This window comes from Muscardinus avellanarius, assembly GCF_963383645.1.
Source record: "Muscardinus avellanarius genome assembly, chromosome: 8".
Lineage (NCBI taxonomy): Eukaryota > Metazoa > Chordata > Mammalia > Rodentia > Gliridae > Muscardinus > Muscardinus avellanarius.
The window spans coordinates 54,808,942-54,829,486 of NC_137794.1; the positions used below are offsets into that span (position 1 = coordinate 54,808,942).

Consider the following 20,545-nt stretch of genomic DNA (forward strand, 5'->3'; position numbering starts at 1 on the left):
ATATTCTACTAACAGCACAGAAGGGTGCTCTTTTCTCCACATCTTCACCAACATTCATTCTGTCTTGTCTTTTATAACTGTCTTCCTAAAAGATGTGAGCTTTAATTAGCATTTCTCTGATAATTAGTGATGTTGACTATCTTTCCATGTGCCTGTTTGCCACGTTTAAGTCTTCTCTGGGGGAAAAAAAAGTCCATTGAGGTCCTTTGATTTATTTTTTCAAGTGAGTTGTATGAATTCCTTATATATTTTGAATATCAACTCCCTTATTAACTATATGGTTTGCGAATCTTTTCTCCCATTCCAAAGGTTACCTTTTCATTATATTGAATGTTTCCTTTGCTGCGCAAAAGCATTTAGGTTGATAGAGTCCTACTTCCTTATTTCTGCTTTGGTGCCCGTGCTTTTGGTCATATATCTATATATCTACACATCTACATATTTCTGTGGTAACTTCTCCTTTACTTCTAATTTTATTTGTGTCATTTCTTTTGGTTAGCCAACTAAATGTTTGTCAATTCTGTTGATAGTTTCAAAAAATGTTGTTTTATTTTCACTATTATTTTCTATTCTCTATTTTGTTTACTTCTGCTCTAACCTGTATTATCTCCTCCTTTCTGCTAACTTTGTACTTGGTTGACTCTTTGTTTTATAATCCCTTTAGATGTAAAGGTAGACTGTGTGGGTTGTCTGTGTTGATTTTCATTCGTGTAGCACTGAGCCTCAAACCCAGTGGCAAGCACTCTACTCCTGAGGTGTACCCCTACCCCTTATTTCCTTTTCTTAAAATGCTTACATTTATATGTTTTGCTTTTAAAGTTGTTTTTGCTGCATCTCATAAGTTTTGGTATGTTGTGTTTTCATTTTCATTTGTCTGAAGATTTTTTTCCCTTTTATTTTTACTTTGACCTACTGGTTAAAAAGGAGTGTGTTGTTTAATTTCCACATATTTGTGAATTTTTCCATGTTCCTCCTGTTACTAATTTTTAGCTTCATACCACTGTGGCAAAAAAAGATGCTTGATATAGTTCCAACCTTCTTGGATTTATTAAGGGAAGAAGGGGTAAAAGCCAACACCCGCTGGATACCACTGTCTTCTCCTCCCCCTGACCATTTGCCAAGGAAGTGAGAAGCCAGAAGCTGTGGCCTTGAGGCCCCATGACCTTATAATTTCTCTCTAAAAGGTTGGTTTTGCCTCCCCACTAGACTATGGTATGGTTCCTTTAGTACTCATCTGTAGCACTTTATTGCACATCAGACATAAACACAAGAGTTACTAAAAACCAAAGCACAAACCTAAAACACAACAGTCTCACTTTACTGAGCAAAATGTTTTCTAAAATACTCAGAGGTTCATATATGAAGATAATATAAAGCAATCAAAGGTATGTACTCTAATTATCTCCTGCTGTTTCTATGGAAATCCTGGATGCTTTAAGACTTCCTGGGAAGGTAGTGATTTTTTTTTTTTTTTGCAGAATGCATCAAAAATTTGTTACAAGTGGTCAAGCATTACATGTTTTCCTGTTACATAAAATGAAAGTACTATGTGTGGCAAAGGGACAACTTGGCTTGAGAAATTATTGATCCTTCTTTTCTCTGTAAGTTAAAAAGTCAGGTTCTCAGTTTAGTGGCCACTGATGTATTTTGGAAGCCAGAAAAAAAGTTTCTACCTTCACCAAAAGGAAACCAGATTGCTGGCAATGGAAATTAAGAGGGTTCTGTGGGATCCTTTAAGGTAACAGATGTGGAAGTGTATCTGTAGCAAGCGATTAAATACTTTCAGATTTCAGAAGCATGCAGAGCCTTATGCAAGCACTGTTACTAGGGAATGATCACTGTATTGTTTACAACTGATTAGGGGAAATGCAAGAGGAGAACAGGATGATAAATGCAATGAGACGGCATGTACTGTATCATTAAATAGAACTATAAGCACAGCGACATAAGGAATTTTAAAAGAAACTCTGAAATCAGGAGGCAATTTATTCATGATTGACATGACTAAACCATACCAAGATAACTTCCAAATGGCATTACAGTAGTCATGACGACTTGCATAAAAATAGGTGAAAAATATTATAGCAATCTCTAGTAGATAAGGACTGAAAAATAAATTCTACAAACTCAACACTTCTAATTCAATGGAGCTATAAAAAATACATTGCTATTTTCATGAATATAAACCCAGGAGCAATAAAATACAGGGGTCATCATGGTAAGACAGCTGCTGTACAGCAGCCCAGTAACTATGTGCAAAATCTTTAAAAAATAACTATGATATTTCTTGTAACAATTTTTCCCAAACCATTCAAAACAATTCTATTTTGACCTCTTCTGTCTTGAGTAATACAGAGAGATGTTCAAAGGAGACTGAGTCATTCATTAAGTGGCCCTAATACAATCAAGTGTAAAATCATTCCCAGGGGCATCATACCAAGAAGGGACCTGAGGGTTCATCTACCATTCCAGATAAACTGGGTGGTAGTAGTGATTATAATTTGTGCAGATCTCCAATGTTCATACAAGACTGCATAAATAATTCCAAAAAGCATTGTCGCTGTTTGTCATTCATCAGACATCTGCTAGAAATTTCTAGATGTGCCTAATATACAATAGAACAAAGAACATAATGAAATATTGTTAGAATCATTAAATCTCCATTTATTAAATAATAATGGTCATAAGATGTTACCATATGAACTCAGTTTTTCTTGGGGAACTTTTGAAAAATATCTATGAGCATTCACATGTTAAAACATGTAAATATAAAAACAACAGAAAACATTACTTTGGAAAAATGGGGCAGAGGTATTTAAAATCAAATATAGTTAAAGTCCTCATCATTCAGTTATTATAAGGGAATGTATATTACCTATATTAATACATAAGGGGAATTCAATATGTTTGTCTTTCACTACTGAAAGTAAGCCTTAAAAGTAGACTTTCAAAGTAAACCTATAATGGTCAAAACATATCTATAACAAGAAGCCACGTAAGAAGAAGCCAAGGATAAAAAGAATTCCATTCATCTTTTCCTAGAATACCCTTTACTTCAGTACTGAAGTAGTTAGTATCTTCATAGACTCACATTAAAACTACAAAATTAGTCCTTAAACAGTTTCCCTTGCTTTAACCATATTAATTTTCTCATTCAAAAACCTTCATTAGTTCTCTCATTCATAAACATTATTTGTCTTTATAAGAAAAACTCTCAAGGCCTTGGCCTAGCCTATTTTTGGCACATCTATATTTCCAAACTTACCACTCCCAGTCCTCATTCAGAGATCAACCCTGTCCTACTTCACCTCAGGCCCAATCATAATAACATTGTGTCCCTGTATTACTTCATATTTTTTTTTTAGGTACTGGGGATGGAACTCAGGAGAATTCCTCTGAGTTATACTCCCAGCTTTATTTTTATTCTTTATTTTGAAATAGGGTCTTACTAAGTTGCAAAGGGCTCGCTAAGTAGCTGAGGCTGGCCAAGAACCACAATCCTTCTGTCTCAGCCTCCCAAATCCTGGGATTACAAGCGTGTGCCACCCTCCCCAGCTCTTCATAATCTTAACCTTCCTAAAGTCCCCTGTATTTTCCCTTACTCCCATATGTCTGAATCCTACCCTCAAAGCCAGGAAAGCTCTAACAGTCTCCAACAGAGTCCATGTACCTGGCACCATTCACAAAGCTCTCTGAACATATCATCTCTTAACTCTCCTTATTCTATGATATAGTTTACCACTTTGACTGTACTGCACTTTTTTATATTCTAGCACATTTTGCTCGACCCATATCAGTCAGCTCTCACAATGACCATCGTAACATCTATGAATGGATTTCTAAGTTGTTTTCTTCCAGGAGAAACAGTGGTGAGTTTGCCAGGGAGGCCATACTTTTCCAATGCACCCCCAGAGGACACGCGCAAACCATGACGATTCACTGCAAATGCCAGTTCGATTGTCTATCTTTGGCAGTGGTTTCTCAAAAGCAAAGAAAGTGTGTTCCATTTCTGATCTGTGTATGTTAGCAACCCACATAGTAGAACTCAGTCAATGACTGATCTAATGCCATAATTATCTAAAGTAAACTCAACTGAAGAATAACTTTTACTAGTCATATAACTGTTAAGTAAGCTCAATTTGTGACTATAATTTATTGAATGAGGTATATGGTCAAAATTCTACATATTGTTAACTATAGCGTTAACTATAAAAATGTTATTTTTGTTAGTTAAATGTTATCTTTATAGTTAACACAACAAAAATGAATAACGTGAAAAACTTAAAGGAGGCAAGATTTGTTTTGGCATCTGGTTTCAGAGGTTTCGGTTCATGGTTAGCTGGCTCCAATGCTTTGGTATGGAGATGAGGCAGAGCATCATGGCATAGCAGCATGGAAGAGGAAAGTGTCTCAGCTCAAGGAGCTAGGGAGCAGAGAAAACACAAGGGACTGGGGAGAAGAGACAGTCCCCAAGCAATGCACCAGGACCCACTGCCTTCAACTGGATTCCTCCTTCTGGCTTCCATCACCTCCCATGAGTTCCCTCAGTTTATGTACTCATCAGTGCATTAATCTATAGATAAGATCGGTGTCCTCATAATCCAATTCACTTCTCCAAATCCCCACCTCCGAACACTGCTCGCTGGGTCAAGCCTTCAGCATGTGTGCATTTGGAGGATATTCTAGATCCAAACCATGATAAACTTCAAAGAGAAACCCTAAGTGAACACAGGCATGCGTGTGTGTGACTTTTATACATGATTATATATATGACTTAATCAATTTAAAGTATTCATTATCACAATCACTTCACTGAATGAAAGATACTGCTAATTTTGATGTATATCTTTCTGCATCTGTATACATGCAAACAGTAGAATGTTGTAGATGACATAATTTTTTTTTTTTTGGTGGTACTGGGGTTCCTGGAATCCCTTCTACCTCCAGGCTACACTCCCAGACCTATTTTATACTTTTTATTTGGAAACGGGGTCTCTTAAGCCAACGAGGCTGGCTCCGAACCAGCGCGATCCTCCTGTCTCCACCTCCCAAGCGCGGGGATTACAAGCGTGCGCCACCACGCCCGGCTAGATGACATAATTTTGATGAAGGAAAAATGATAAAGAGGAATTGTATTCTTTCCATGCTTCTATATTGTTGGTTTCTTCCTTAAACTACAGAACATGTGTAACTTTCAAATTCACTCTTTCCATACACACACACACACACACACAGTAGTGTAGTGGCATTAAAACATTTCTTTCAAATGAGCAGTCCACTGTCAGAGTGAACTAATACAAATGTGTACCTCGAGAGCTGAGCATGAGCACTGCTGTTTTGGATATTCAGCAGACAGACTTGTTGCTGTGGTTTTGATTTTTGTATAACAAAGAGCAAACTCCTCCTTAGCTTCATGTTTTCTAATTGCAACTCCCGTTTCTCGTGTGTATCAAAAAATCCTTTATAGGAAGGAATAGAACTACACAAAGGCATAATCTAGCCTTCCAAATAGTAAAAGGGGACAGTAAAATTCTCTTCCCAAGATACAAGATGGTAAGGAGAAAAGCTTCTTATTAGATGTTCTGTAGAAAGAAGCAGCCGCCCCTCTACAGTGACTTTGACTGTGTCTTTCTTAAAGTGCTCAGCACTCTTAACAGAAGAAAACTGAAAGCCATCCAGTCCTCACACAGGTATCCTTGTTGTCAGAGTAAGGACATATGGTCTTCTGTGGAAGATTTCAAACCTTGGGAAGTAAGTCTCTTTGGAGACGAAGATTTGCACATACTTACCCATTCAAGTAATCTAGCCAATAACAGCTTTTCAGTGACCGTTGGGACAATTAACGTTTCCTCAAACAGTAGATACACTTGTAGATAACAGGATAACACAGACTTAACAAGTTTTATACCTCCTGAATTACCATTTTTACTTTAAAAATCAAAACACAAATGATAGACTTCGAGAAATAAATGAATCCAAAGCCACTTTGGTTGTCCACTATCCCAGTAAAGTGCCCAGAGTTCGATATGGTGCTCTTAAGAAGAAATGTGGAGATGAGGCAGCCACAGAACACTGGGAGTGGGAAGCCCCCAACCCTGTCCTACTTCCTGTAGCCCAGAAGAGCCACACATACCCCGACACAATGCAGTCTCTATATCTCTGCAATTAATCATAAAAAAAATCTTTTTCCTTCCAAGAACCAGAATTCTCCTTTGTATTCCAATGCTCTTGGAATAGCTGCTTTGGGTGCCATCATCTCTGCACATCAGCAAGATGAGAAGAGAGTGGCTTTTCCTACCATCACTGCCATCTGGACAGTCCTTTCTATTTCATTTGTCCATATAAGTCATCATTGTGTGTTAAAGTTGAAATGCACCCTTCATCTTTTGTCTCTACCTCGTAATTCTCTTTTTCAGTCTCAGTCCTAAGATTCAATTTTCTATATCTAGGTCTTATTTTCCATATTTTGTTATCCTGGATGTATCTTTCTAGTTAATCATTGTGAGGGAAAATTTTAAGATCAAGATTCTTAAAACAATGGAGAACTTATGATTCTGACCATGAGACTCTCATGACCTTTATATAAATGCAGTAAACCATAAAATCACTTCAAAATTTTTACTAGCACAGTTGTTTTAAAGGAAGAAGAAGATAGTTTAGAAACCCTTCTAGGTTTATAGAAGTTTTAAAGTTATTAAACCCAGATGATTAATTCCAAACAAGTTTTAATACTTCTTCAAGATCAAACCAAGTCACAAGAACAGAAGGCTGCAAAACAGCAATGCACTTACCTGAGGGTACGGCGATGTCCTGGATTTGGACTTTGAGCTGGACAGTCGGGACTTGGCCCCCTTCCTGCCGTCAGTCATGGTGGGGGTGGAGCTGCTGGCATAGGAGAAGGCTGGCTTGGAGGCTGAGATCTGATCCAGGGAGAGCTGCAGCCCTTTGTACTCAGTGTCTCTGAAGAGTGGGAGAACAAAGCCCTTAATCAGCACCAAAGGCAAAGGATTCATGCATTTTCTCATCAGGAATGGCAGTAACCCACATGTGGAAAAGAAAGCAATTCAAATAATGTTATGTACAGATACAAAGTTATCAAAACCAACCTCAATAATATGCAAGGTGGGATGGGGTGGTATCCAGAGGGAAAGCAACCAAGTGCCCTGTACATGTTTCTGTCACTCTAAACCTTAATGTGATGCATAATTACAGTGTGCCAATAAAAGTATATTTTTAAAAGTTAATCATATAACTGGTTTCCACAAACAGTTGGACTACCCAGAAAAGGCTAACATTAACTAATGTGTGTGAATGTGGTTGCCACAGATACCATAGTCAAATTATATGACATGCTCGTAAAAATTTATTAATTTTTCTTTTTTGATATTAGTTAAGTAGAAAATAAAACCATAATTAAATTATCTGATCTTTCATGTCTCATTGGTGAAATATATATTTTAAAGCATTCTCTGAAGATTTCTTATGTGGGGTGAACTCAACAGACAACCAACCAACTGATGCTGCCTGATTATTGGCAAGAATGTCTCCTATCAGCTGTTATATGATCAATCATTTTGGAAAACATTGTAAACATTTTGATAGCTAGCTAACTAGTGTAATCAGGCTTATAAATAGCTAAAAATTCCTTTCAACAGACTAATTCAATTTCCTGAGGGTACATGTTACCAAAAGTTCTTTCCATTTCTTCTTTTATTCAATAAATATTTATTGAGCTTTTAAAATATAGCACACTTTGTACTGTGGAGGGAAATGTGAGAATAAATGTCTAGAACTTTTACCCTGAATAGATTCTATTTGAGAAAAGAAACAGTAAACAAATAAATATGCATAATAACTGAAGACCGTGACATGAAAGAATGAGGCGTTTGTGTTAGGAAGTTCATGACAAGGTGTTGCTTGGATTTTAGGGGCTAAAGATAACAACCTTGGCTGGGCCCCCATCTAGAGGTACAATCTCAGCTCCCTTCTAGGCAGCAGTGGACTCTTAACTGAAACCCCAAGTTTTCTTAAAAGGATATCAACCTTTCCTGCTGGCCACCAAAATAGAATGTTTCCTCCTTGGCACTAAAAGTAAAAAATCCTTGAGCCCCAAGTCTACCTTGCAATCACCTGTAACAAGTATACAAAGTCCTCATGACAAGCATTTCTCCAACAAACTCCACCAGTTTCCAGTATCTTTCTAATCTTATATTTCCTTTCCTCTAATACTCTAGTGAGTTCACCTTTTCAAAAAAATTCTATGCCTTTTAATACTATTTGGAATAAGGTGGGTATGTATAACAATAAATTATTGAAATCTTTGCATAAAAGTAACTGGCACATTTCATAAATAAGCAAATATTCATCAAACACATAGTTGTTCACCTTTTTCTTTTCCTTTTAATTTTAATAGCAATATCAGACAAAAAGAAAAATATAATTCAGAACTCTAAAATTGCTAAGAAAGTAATTTTAAGTGTTCTTACCACAGAAAAAAATTATAATTGCATATGCTAAATAACTTGATTTAGGTATGGTACAATGTGTGTGTATATACATATATATATATACACACACATTGTATACACACACATATATATGTTAAATACATACATATGTTATGTATCCATTAACATATACAATTTTAATAATCAATTTAAAAGAGAAAAATATGTAATTCTTGAAGGGAGTCCCTCAAGTGTGCAGGAACAGAAAACAGATAAAGCGGTTCCAATATCATTGTCACTAACTATACTGCAGTGACATACATGGCCAAACCAGAACAGCTTTGTATCAAATTCAGTTGGCATCCTTATCTCCAGGTTCCACATCTGTGCATTCAATCAACCTTGGATTGAAAATAGTTTTTAAAATTGCATCTGTACTGAACATGGACAGACTTTGCTTTTTGTCATTATCCCCTAAATAATACAACTATTTACCCTGGATTTTCATTGTTTTAGGTATTGGATGTTTCTGGAGATTATTTAAAGTATATGGGAGAACATATGTAGGTTCTGTGGAAATACTATGTCATTTTATATAAGGAACTTCAGATTTGGGTATCCATGGGAATGGAGGTCCTGGAACCAATCCTCTACAGATGGAAAGAAATGACAATATTGCCTTTATTCAGTTCAAGTTGTTATTTTTTTAAGTCTTCTACAAGAGTATAAAAAAAGAAAGAAAGAAATTGGAAAATGGACCACACTCCCTGTCTCACAGTCATGGGAAGTCTGACCACATCACCTGTCTGCTTCACTGTTCTAGTCACCTGTTGCTGAGACAAGACCGTGGGCACTTCTCAGTTAGAAAGGCAACCCCTCCTATCATGTAGCTCCTACCTGTTTTCTTGATAATTTCTCAAAATTTGCCTTCATCATCCCCTCACTTTATCTAAATAGTATATCCCAAACTGATCTTGGCTCTCTCCCTCCTCAAACTGATCCCAAACTGATCTTATACTTCCTAGGCTCTCTCCCTCCTCAAATACATACCTATAAACACTCCTCTTCTAAAGAACCAGGGGCATTCTACCTCCAACCTATATCCTAGCCCTATTTTTTATTCTTTATTTTGAAACAGGTCTCGCTGAGTTGCAAAGAGCCTCACTAAGTAGCTGAGGCTGTCCGAGAACTGCGATCCTCCTGTCTCAGCTTCCCAAATGCTTAGATGACAAGTGTGAGCTACCAAGCCCAGCTCTAAAGAACCATCTTAAACCTCAGATGCCTCAATGGAGCTGTTCCTGGTTGCTAACATCAGGACTCCATTCAATTTGTGTTTACTGAGCATCTCATCAGTGTGGGCTAAGAAGACATTAGTGAAGAGGAAGTCTAAGTCTCTTTCTTACTCTGAAGAAAGCATCAGAGTGCCTCCCTCTCAGAGTGCTAGTTACTCCTCAAACAGAGAACTAAAATCTAGAATATATAAGGAACTCAAAAAACTTAACATCAAAAAATAATTTAAAATGGAAAATTGTTTTTAAAGAGAAAAAAGTTTAATGTCTGAATACATTCAGATATAATATTAGTAATAATTAAAGAAATATGCATAACCTTTACAGAGATACTACTCATCTGTCAACTTAATTAAAAAATTATAAATTTCTTACTTCAAGCAACTTAAGCAACCAATATAAAATTATAAAAATGGTGAGAGACCCATGTAATGATATTACCTATTAAAAGATTTAAGTTATTGACCCAAGAAAATATTTAGAAAAATGTTAACAGAAAAGAGAGAATAAACGTCATTCACAAGAAGATGGAAAGACCTGGAGAGCATTATGTTAAGTGAGATCAGCCAAGTACAGAAAGAGAAGGGACATATGTTTTCTCTAATGTGCCCAAACTAGGGAGCATTGGGGATACCAGAGGGACTCTAGCTAATGGAAGGGAAATCTCAGCAAAGTTTGAATGGAAGGATAGGAGAGGAAGAAGGCTGAGCTTGATTAATGAGGGGCTACATCCAAATACGTGTAAAAGTATGAACATAGCACGGTTACCCTGGACACTCATTGTTGGGAGGTGGGAGGGAAGACAGGTGTGGGGGGTAGAGGGCACCAAGCACAGTGTAAATGTATACCATTTATTCAATAAAGAGAGATTAATATATATGCATATATATGTGTGTATGTATACATGAGCTTACATATGTAAAACAAAATGTATAGAAAAAAGAAAAGAAAAATACAAACTTCTAGGTATAGAAATTTAGTTATTTCCATCTTCCCATTTAGATTTTTCTTTGATAATTGAAGCTTTTATAGTTAGAATTTTACAATGATCAAATGGATTTATCATAACTCAAAAATTTATCAAAAATTAAATATAGAGCCAGACGGCCTCACCAAGTAGCTGAGGCTGGCTGCAATGTGCAATCCTCTTGTCTCAGCTTCCCAAGCACTGTGACTGTGGGCATACACCACCATGTCCAGCTACATTTTTTATAATAAAATGTTTTATTACAAACATTTTTTTAAATACCAGCTAATCTTTTGAGAAGCAACAGCCTGAAACCATGCTAGGTAAGTGAGAAAAAAAATTACTGAGATCCTTTTTAAAAATAAATAAAAGTTGTCTGTAAAACAAAACAAAAACCAAAAACTCAAGATGATTATGATTACATCAAGAAAACGCATAAGGCACTATACCTGAACTGAACAGACACTTCTCAAAAGAACAAATACAAATGGCCAATGAATGAAATAATGTTCAACACCATTAGCAATCAGGGAAATACAAATGAAAACTGCCCTGAGATTCCCTCTAACTTCAATTAAGATGGCAATCATCAAAAACACAAGCAATAACAAATGTTGGTGAGAAAGTGGAGAAGTAGGAACTCTTACACACTGTTGGTGGGATTTTAAATTAGTATAACTAGCCGGGCGTGGTGGCGCATGCTTGTAATCCCCGCGCTTGGGAGGCAGAGACAGGAGGATCGCTCAGGTTCGAAGCCAGCCGCGCGCGCGCTGGTTTAGGAGACCCTGTTTCCAAATAAAAATGTAAAAATAGGTCTGGGAGTGTAGTCCGGAGATAGAAGGGCTTCCAGGAACCCCAGTACCACCAAAAAAATAAAAAATAAAAAAAAATAAATTAGTATAACTACTATGGAGATCAGTGTGGAGGTTCCTCAAAAGACTGAGAAGGTAACCACCATATGACCCAGCTATACACTTTTCGGTATCTTTCCAAATGAACTAAAGTTAGAATCCTATAGTAGTACATGCATACCCAAGATTATAGCAGCACAATTCACAATAGCCAAATTATGGAGTCTAGATGTCCATCAACAGATGGATGTAAAAGTAAAATGTGGAGCCAGGAGCGGTGGCGCACGCTTGTAATCCCAGCATTTGGGAGGCTAAGACAGGAAGATTGCGGTTTGTGGACAGCCTCAGCTACTTAGCGAGGCCCTTTGCAACTCAGTAAGACCCTGTTTCAAAATAAAGAATAAAAAATAGGGCTAGTAGTATAGCTCAGAAATAGAATGCCCCTGGATTCCATCCCCAGCACCACAAAAAAAAAGAAAAGAAAAGAAAAGAAAAGAAAAGAAAAGAAAAGGAAAGGAAAGGAAATGTGGTACGTACACACAATGGAATTTTTATGCAGTCATTTTGTTCAAAGAGTAATAAAATTATGTCACTTGCAAGAAAATGGTTGAACAAAACAGTAAAGGTCTATGTGAGATTAGCCAGTCTCAGAAAATGAAGGGTTACATTATCTCTCTTAAGTGGAAGCTAGAGAAGAAAACAGGAAACAAAAGAGACTTCAATTAAATGAGAAGAGAGATTAGTAGAATAATAATGGGTGCATGTCTGTCTCTACCATCTTTTATCCCATTAAGATGTATGACTACAATGCACCAATAAAAATTTAAAAAATAAAAAATAAAAAGTAAAAAGTAAAAGAGTAAGAGGGAAGAAGAATAATGGAAGACGATTGGGAAAGGGAAGTGGGCAGAAAAAATTAGGATTGAGGAAGGGAATAATTCAAGTAATATTATGTCTATATATGAAAGTATCACTAAGAATCTAACCAATATGTATGGGGAGAGACCAAAGGGAGGGAGTGAGATGGAGGGACATACACAAGGGCTGTGTGCATGTATAAATGTATCACTTTGGATCTCACTATGATGTGTAACTGCTGGGCACCAATAAAATTATTTTTCCAAGGAAGGAAACTATTACAAACACATACTATGAAGCTATCATTATCCTTGTTCCAAAATCAGAAAGAGAAACAACAACAAAAAGAAACTGCAGCCAATAACACTGATAAGCATAAATGTAGACATACATACATTGACTCTAACTTCACATCAAAAAGATCATACATCATGATCAAATGGGATTTATTTCAAGGATACAAGTATGGTTGAATAAATATAATACATCACAGAATGAAGGACAAAAACCATACAATCATCTCAGTCATGCAGAAAAAGAGCATTTGATAAGATTAAATACTGCTTCATTTAAAAACCTCTTAACTAGGTAGAGAAGAACTATCCTCAATACATGGGCTACATATGACAAACCTACGGCCAGTATCATACTGATGGGCAAAAAGTAGAAGGCATTTTCTCTAAGATACAGAACAAGGCAATGATGTCCACTTTCACCACTCTTAATTCAGTACAGTAGTAGGAGTCTTATCCAGAACAATAGGCAAGGAAAAGAAATAAAAAGCATAAAGAGGGAAGGAGAAAGTTAAATTATTCCTATTTGTAGACCATATGATTCCACCCAGAGACGAATAGAACTGATAAGTGAATTCAGTAAAGTTGCAGAATACAAAACTGGTCATTTTACTCAAAAATAATGAACTTGCTGAAAAGGAAATCAAGAACTCAATTTCATTCACAATAGTTAAGTAAAGTAAAATATCTAGGAATAAATTTAACCAGAGAAGAGAAGGGCCTTCACAATGAAAAGTATAAAATACTGATAAAAGAAACTGAGGACATACATACAAAATGAAAAGACCTTCCATGTTCATAGATTGAGATAATTAATAGTTTTAATTTTTTTCTGTTTCTCTGAAGAATGCCATTTCTATCAAAATACCAATGGCATTCTTCAGAGAAACAGAAAAAAATCCTATAACTCAAAAAGCCAAATCAATCTTGATCAAAAAGAACAAAGCTAAAAGCACCACAATACCTTACCTCCAGATGTGCTACAGGGCTGTAGCAATTAAGACAGCATGGTACTGATACAAATTCAACTCATACACCAATGGAACAGAACAGAGAGCCTAGAAGCAAAGCCATGCATCTATAGCCAACTGATTTTCAACAAAAAGGCAGGTAACATGTTGGCCCACTCTTGTAAACCCTGCTACTCAGGGAGCTGAGGCAGTCTCCTGCAAGACTGAGGCCAGCCTGAGCAAGTTAGCAAGACCATGTCTAAAAAAATAATAATAAATAAAAGGGCTGTCGGGAATTTGGCTCAATGTTAGAGCACTTGTCAGGCATGGTTGAGGTCCTGGGTTCAATCCCTGGTACTGAAAAAAATGCTAAGAACATGCATTGGAGAAAGAACAGCTTCTTCAATAAATAGTTCTGGGAAAACCAGATATCCATGTGCAGAAAGTTGAAATAAAGCCTCCTATCTCTCACCATATACAAATATCAGTTAAAAGTACATCAGAGACCTAAAACTATTAGAAGAACACATAGAAGAAATGCTTAAGCAGCAGAATGAGCAATTTTTTTAAAAGATCCCAAAAGCACAGGTGGCAGAAGCAAAAATAAATAAATAGAATTATATCCAACTAAGAAGTTTTTGCTCAGGAAAGAAAACTATCAACATAATGAAGAGACAACATACAGAATGGGAGAAAATATTTGCAAATTATTTATGCGACAGGGTTCAATGCCTAGAATATATGGGGAATTCAAAAACTTAACAAAAATCCAAAATAATCCAATTTAAAAATGGGCCAATGAGCCGGGTGTGGTGGCGCATGCTTGTAATCCCCATGTTTGGGAGGCAGAGACAGGAGGATCGTGCAAGTTTGAAGCCAGCCTCGCTGGCTTAAGAGACCCTGTTTCCAAATTTTAAAAAAATATATAAAATAGGTCTGGGAATGTAGCCCAAGAAGGGTTCCATCTCCAGTACCACCAAAAAAAAAGGGGGGGGGGGCCAATGATCTGAACAGACACTTCTCAAAAGAAGAAAGACAAATGGCCATAAGTCACATTTTTTTTTGTGTGTGTGTGGTACTAGGGGTGGAACCCAGGAGCTTTTCTACCTCAGATCTATACTCCCAGACCTATTTTGTATATTTTATTTGGAAACAGGGCCTCATAAAGTTGCTGAGAGCCTCGCTAAATAGCTGAGGCTGGCTTTGAACCTGTGCGATCCTCCTGTCTCAGCCTCCCAAGCGCTGGGATTACAAGCATGTGCCACCACGCCCAGCCATAAATCACATTTTAAAATGTTCAACATCACTAGCCCTCAGGGAAATGCAAATCAAAGTCACCATATGATGTCATCTAACCATGGTCAGAATGGGTATTATGTAAAAAGCAAAAACAGAAATGCTACTGAGCATGTGGAGGAAAGAGAATTGTCCAATGCAAATAGGGTAGCCATTGAGAAGAACAGTATGGAGGCTCCACAAAAAACTAAAAGGAGATCAACCTTATAACACAGCTAACCCACTTCTGAGTGTAGATCCAAAGCAAATGAAATCAGCACAAAGAAATACTTGGCTCCTGTTTACTGAAGCACTACTCAGAGTATCTGAGCTGTGGAAATAACGTAGGTGTGAGTCCACAGAGGAATGTGTAAGGAAAATGTGACAGACATCCATATGTGTGTGTGCATGTGTACATGTGTGTGTGATATACATATACGTGTGTGGCACGTTATACATATATGTGGTATATTATCTATGTGGCACATTATATATGGGATATTTTCAGCCATAAGAAAGAGTAAAATCAGCCGGGCGTGGTGGCGCACGCTTGTAATCCCTGCGCTTGGGAGGCTGAGACAGGAGGATCGCACAGGTTCAAAGCCAGCCTCAGCTATTTAGCGAGGCTTTCAGCAACTTACTGAGACCCTGTTTCCAAATAAAATATAAAATGGGTCTGGGAGTATAGCCCAGAGGTAGAAAAGCCCCTGGGTTCCACCCCCAGTACCACCAAAAAAAAAGAGAAGAAAGAAAGAAAGAAAGAAAGAAAGAAAGAAAGAAAGAAGGAAGGAAGGAAGGAAGGAAGGAAGGAAGGAAGGAAGGAAGGAGAGAAAGAGTAAATCTCCTTGTGGCAACTTGCATTAAACTGAAAGATGCTACAAGGAAAACAAGCTAGACACAGAAAGACAAATACCACATGTTCTCTCTCATATGTGGAATTTTTTAAATTTTTATTTCACAGTAGAAGAGAGTAGAATAGTTATTACTCAGGTCTAGGAAGAGGAAGGAGGAGTGGAATAAAAGGGAGATAACAGGTACTAAATTACAGTTAGTAGGAGGAGTAAGTTCTAGGGTTGGGTAGCACAGCAAGGTGACTACAGTTGATTAAAAAAAAAAAACACTTTTATGACCTGGAAAAGAAGAGCTAGTTCAAAGGATCCAAACATAAGGAAATCATAAGGAGATATAATTCCTAATTACTATGATTTGGTCATTGCATATTTTATCTATGTATTGAAATGTCACATTGTAGCCCGTAAATATTTGCAATTATTACATGTTAATGGAAAAGAGAAAAATAGTACTTCTAAAACTTTATATGGTTTCCAGTAACAGTAATAGTACAAATTAATTGATTAATTAATAAGTCTAAATGGCATGCTAAAGCCAATAAAATATTTAAATCCTATATATTCACGTGAAAATTCTGTTAACTATAAGAATAGTTGCACAGAATGAAATTGACCAAATTATGAATGTGCATGTCCAAATATTTAACAATGAATCCCATTACCATGTGCAATCATAATGTACCAATAAAAATCCTGATAAAAAGTTACAGAAATCCTCATGATAAAGTAATAAAATTGTTAATGTACACGTCAAAAACGTTTAAAAATCTACCAAAATTTTGCAGACCATGAAATCAGAAGTCAGATAGATAGATAGATAGATAGATAGATAGATAGATAGATAGATAGACAGAATCTCTGCCTCTTACTGTTAAACCATCCGTCTAGGCTTCCATCTCAGTTTTGTAACTCTTGAAGAGAGATTTTGAGGACATAATATGTAAAAACGTCTCATAGCACGGTGGCTAGAACATGATAAATATTCAATAAACGGTACTGTTTCTTAGCTTTCAAACTAGGGCATTTTTTATAAAAGAGTCTCCTGATTTCCCCAGGACAATAGTTTCACTTTGGCAGCCATTAGAATACTTTTCAATATAAACACCTCCTCGTGCTGTATTTCTTTCCTTTTTCCCCAAACTAATTTCCATTTGCTCTGTTATTTTTTTAGCTTCTAAACTCTAAAGCAATGTGGTCAAGTAGTTATTAAGGTAAGTTCTGTATCGCACAGTCAGCAAATGGGGACCTCAGAGCAGCAAGCCACTCAGAGGAATTTTGCCTTTCTGTTTCTCTGTTCAAAACTCCAAACACTCAAAAGATGTGTGAGGATGAAAAGCACAATAAAAAATACCCACTTAAAGACATTTCAAGTGTGGTTGATGTGCTGCCAAGAGCAGCTCCAAATGGCAGATTCACTGAGAACAAAGCATTTGTTTTACTTTTAGAATTCTATGAAATTGAGCATTTCGTTTGTATAGCTTAAAGGGCGATATGCTGATGGGAATCACATTACGAGTTCCATTTCCCTCTTCCACGCTCAGACACAAAGTCTGGCTCTGCTTCTCTCTGCCTTTCCTTTGGCAAGGCACATTCTAGTATCACATGTGCCCTCAAAGTCACACGCATGCTTAGTGAAGCCATATATTTAATATCTCCCCCATGAAGTGGGACAAAATAAAATACTCAGACTTGGACTCTGAAATGAGGGCAGTAAGTAACCTAACCTGGCAGATTTTAATAAATAAAAGCATACAACATGGGTCTACCTCTGAAGCTTTCTTGAGCATTGCCACATAGACCTGATTTAGGGCTCTATAACTAACCTTTGTAAGGGCGAGGAAAACTATGGCATATGCCATTTGGCATATCCTTCAAAAGGCAATTGAGAATGATTTACATTTAGTTTTCTCTCCTTTTAATGATTTGTACAAGAGCTACAGACATCCTCAGGTACCTCAGCTCTGAAAGCAATATGAGATGGGTAATTTGCAATCACTAGGACTAGCAGCATGTCAATCTCACCTATATTTGCACAGACCAAAGTAATCCTCTTATTCCATTGTGGACAGTCAGAAGCCATTCAATTTGCAGAATTAACCATCTGAGTCTACTTTAAACTTTATAATAGTCATGTACATATTTGGAATAACTCAAATTCCAATAGAAAAAAATGGGGCCATTCTTGCATCCATTGGCCTTCCCCAGCCTTCCCTTAAACAATATGCCACACCACTCAGAGGTCAATGCCAGCGTGCCGTATGAAAAGCTCAGTGTAATACCCCTGCAAAGCTCATGGAATAAAAGAGTTTTCGCCACCAGAAGGTACTGTCGGCTTCAGAGAAACACATTAGTATCATTTCTATCATTTCATCGGGAAGATGGGGCCTTCTGAATGCCAACATCCACACTAACATATTTATAACCTTCAAGAATTGGGAATGCAGGTACTGAGAAGCAGTCGACAGTATTTTATCAGTTTGTGTGGTTTAAAGGTTCTTTGTAAGAATCTATCTTGTCCACACCACACTCCATTCCACTTTCATTTTAGACAACTGGATTTTGGCTTGTTGTGTCAGTTGGGGATCTGCTGGTCACTCCAGAGCTTCTTTGCAGATATTACGTTATGTGGCTCTTCTTCGAAGATGTTTGCCAGATTTCCCAACTGAGCTATTTTTTTAAACAGCTGAAGATGATCAAATTACAGAGGCAAAACGTGGAAACAAAGACATACAACTGATTTGGCTCCAGAGGCACTGATTGAAATAAGCGGAGGATTGCATTAAACCGTGATCGGATTAAGTGGGGATGGCTGTGCCTTACGCTAAACTTTTTAATTGGATTCTAGAGTCACTGTTACATGAAGTGCATGACCTTCTTTATATTCTGGCAGAGTTACCACCTAGCCACTGGGTAAACCTCGGCAGCAGAGAGACCTACTTTATGTTTCATTTTCAGGCTTCTATGGAGCCCAGCAGAGAAAGATGATAAGGAGGGTTCCATACCGTGAGGAACTCACAGACTAAGACAATCTGCTGGGAAATTAGGCTAAGGCTCCCTTGGAGATGTAATAGTCTCATACTAATAAGTGGATTTGCGTTGGCTCCTTCTAGTTGTCCCCCACCCCGCTTTTTTTTTATCTTACATAAACAATGCCTATGCCTAAAAACCACCTTTGTCCTCCATTTTGAAGGTCTCACCCAACATGCTATGGAGGGGATGCTATGGAGGGGATGCTATGGAGTGAGTGCACCACCAGAGTAAGAAATGGCTTAGGCACAACATTTACTATCACGTTGTGATTTCAAGAAGGAAAGACATGAGTGTAATCAGTAGGCAAACAATGACAACCAAAAAGTAAAGCCAAAAAAAAAAAAAAAACTATAGTGTGTGGATAAAAGGAGTCCTCACCACGGAGATTAGATCATTCCTTCTTATCAGTCTATGAAGCCAGCTGGAATATAGCTAAATCCAGATCTGCCACCACTGCTTTGCGTTTGTTCCCATCCCCTGCAGGTGGCAGTGATTCCTCCCTGCTCCTTCCTCTGAGGGCATTCTCTGCCTCTTCACTCATTGGTTCCCCTCGCAGTATGGTGAAAGCTTATCTTGACAACCTTCTCCTATAACAGCTTTTGTTATAGATGCTGTGACTAGAACAGATGCTCCTTTGCAAGTGATTAACAAAATAATTCTGATTGCAATAAACTTATACTCGTCTCAAATCCAAAAGAACAAAAACAAAAAAAAAACCTGTCAAACCTTTTTTATACAAATGAGAAAGAGATCTACTTAGTAAGCAAGGTTATATGAGAGCTTTTTTTTCAAATTCACAAATTAATAATTATTTTAGCATCTCTGAATTTCTGCAAGATCCTAGGTCAAAGAAGCAAAACAGTTTATTATTTTTGTGTTACGCAAATTAATAAAAGTGCACTTATTTATCAAATTTAATTCAGACACAGAATATGTGATAGGCAAATTAGAATACTAAATTAATTTCATCCTTAACCACTTATTAGGAACAATAGCCACTGTATTGAAGGAGTTAGTAAGGACAGTGTTTTAAACCCCTAGAGAAATAGCCTCTGAAAATCAATAATGAAAACAGTATCTCCACAGTACAAAAATAAGGAAAGGATGTGAACAACTCACAAATTGCTGAGAAATAGTTTTAAAAGATTTAGCCTCGTGAGTAATAATCTATATGAATTAAAGCAGCTAAGAAATGTCATTTCTGAATTTCAGACTGGCAGAGATTTTTTTTAATGACAATAAATATCAGTGAGATACATTCAAATAAATGAGCCTTTATATGTGCTACTGATGGGAGAGAAAAACCATATTTTTATCAGAAGAGTTAAGAATGTGCATATTCTAAATTCAGTTAATTCTACTTCTAGGAATATAAAAACACTCCTAGAAAATAGAAAATAATTTTATAAAAACAATCAAAGATAAGCATAAAAATCTGTATCCCATGGTGCTTATTAGTATCATTTCTTATTTTTAACTAAAAATCATGAAATAAAAAAACAAAAATAAAGAAATTACTAAGTTATATAAATAATATTAATGTGATAAAATGCTATACATAAATTAGATATTTTAGCCTGTAAAAGAGATTACAGATGTCTTTTACCTTCTTTTTATATGCCTCTGCATTACCTTTTTTTTTCTATAATTTTATAATCAGGAAAAAATATTTCCATTAAAAAACACTAATTGAGGCAAATTTCAGGCATCCCCACCTCATACTGAAATGGTTCT

General features: G+C 36.7%; 1 protein-coding gene across 1 annotated transcript in view; it reads right to left on the reverse strand.

The window, feature by feature from the left end:
• The window catches only part of SIM1 (SIM bHLH transcription factor 1), a gene marked incomplete at both ends in the record, with an annotated part of 76,171 nt that overhangs the window by 22,059 nt on the left and 33,567 nt on the right, over positions 1-20,545 (reverse strand). The window contains one exon of the mRNA XM_080700198.1: positions 6,792-6,960. Coding sequence (XP_080556324.1) covers positions 6,792-6,960 — 169 coding nt within the window. The remainder of the gene's footprint in view (positions 1-6,791; positions 6,961-20,545) is intronic.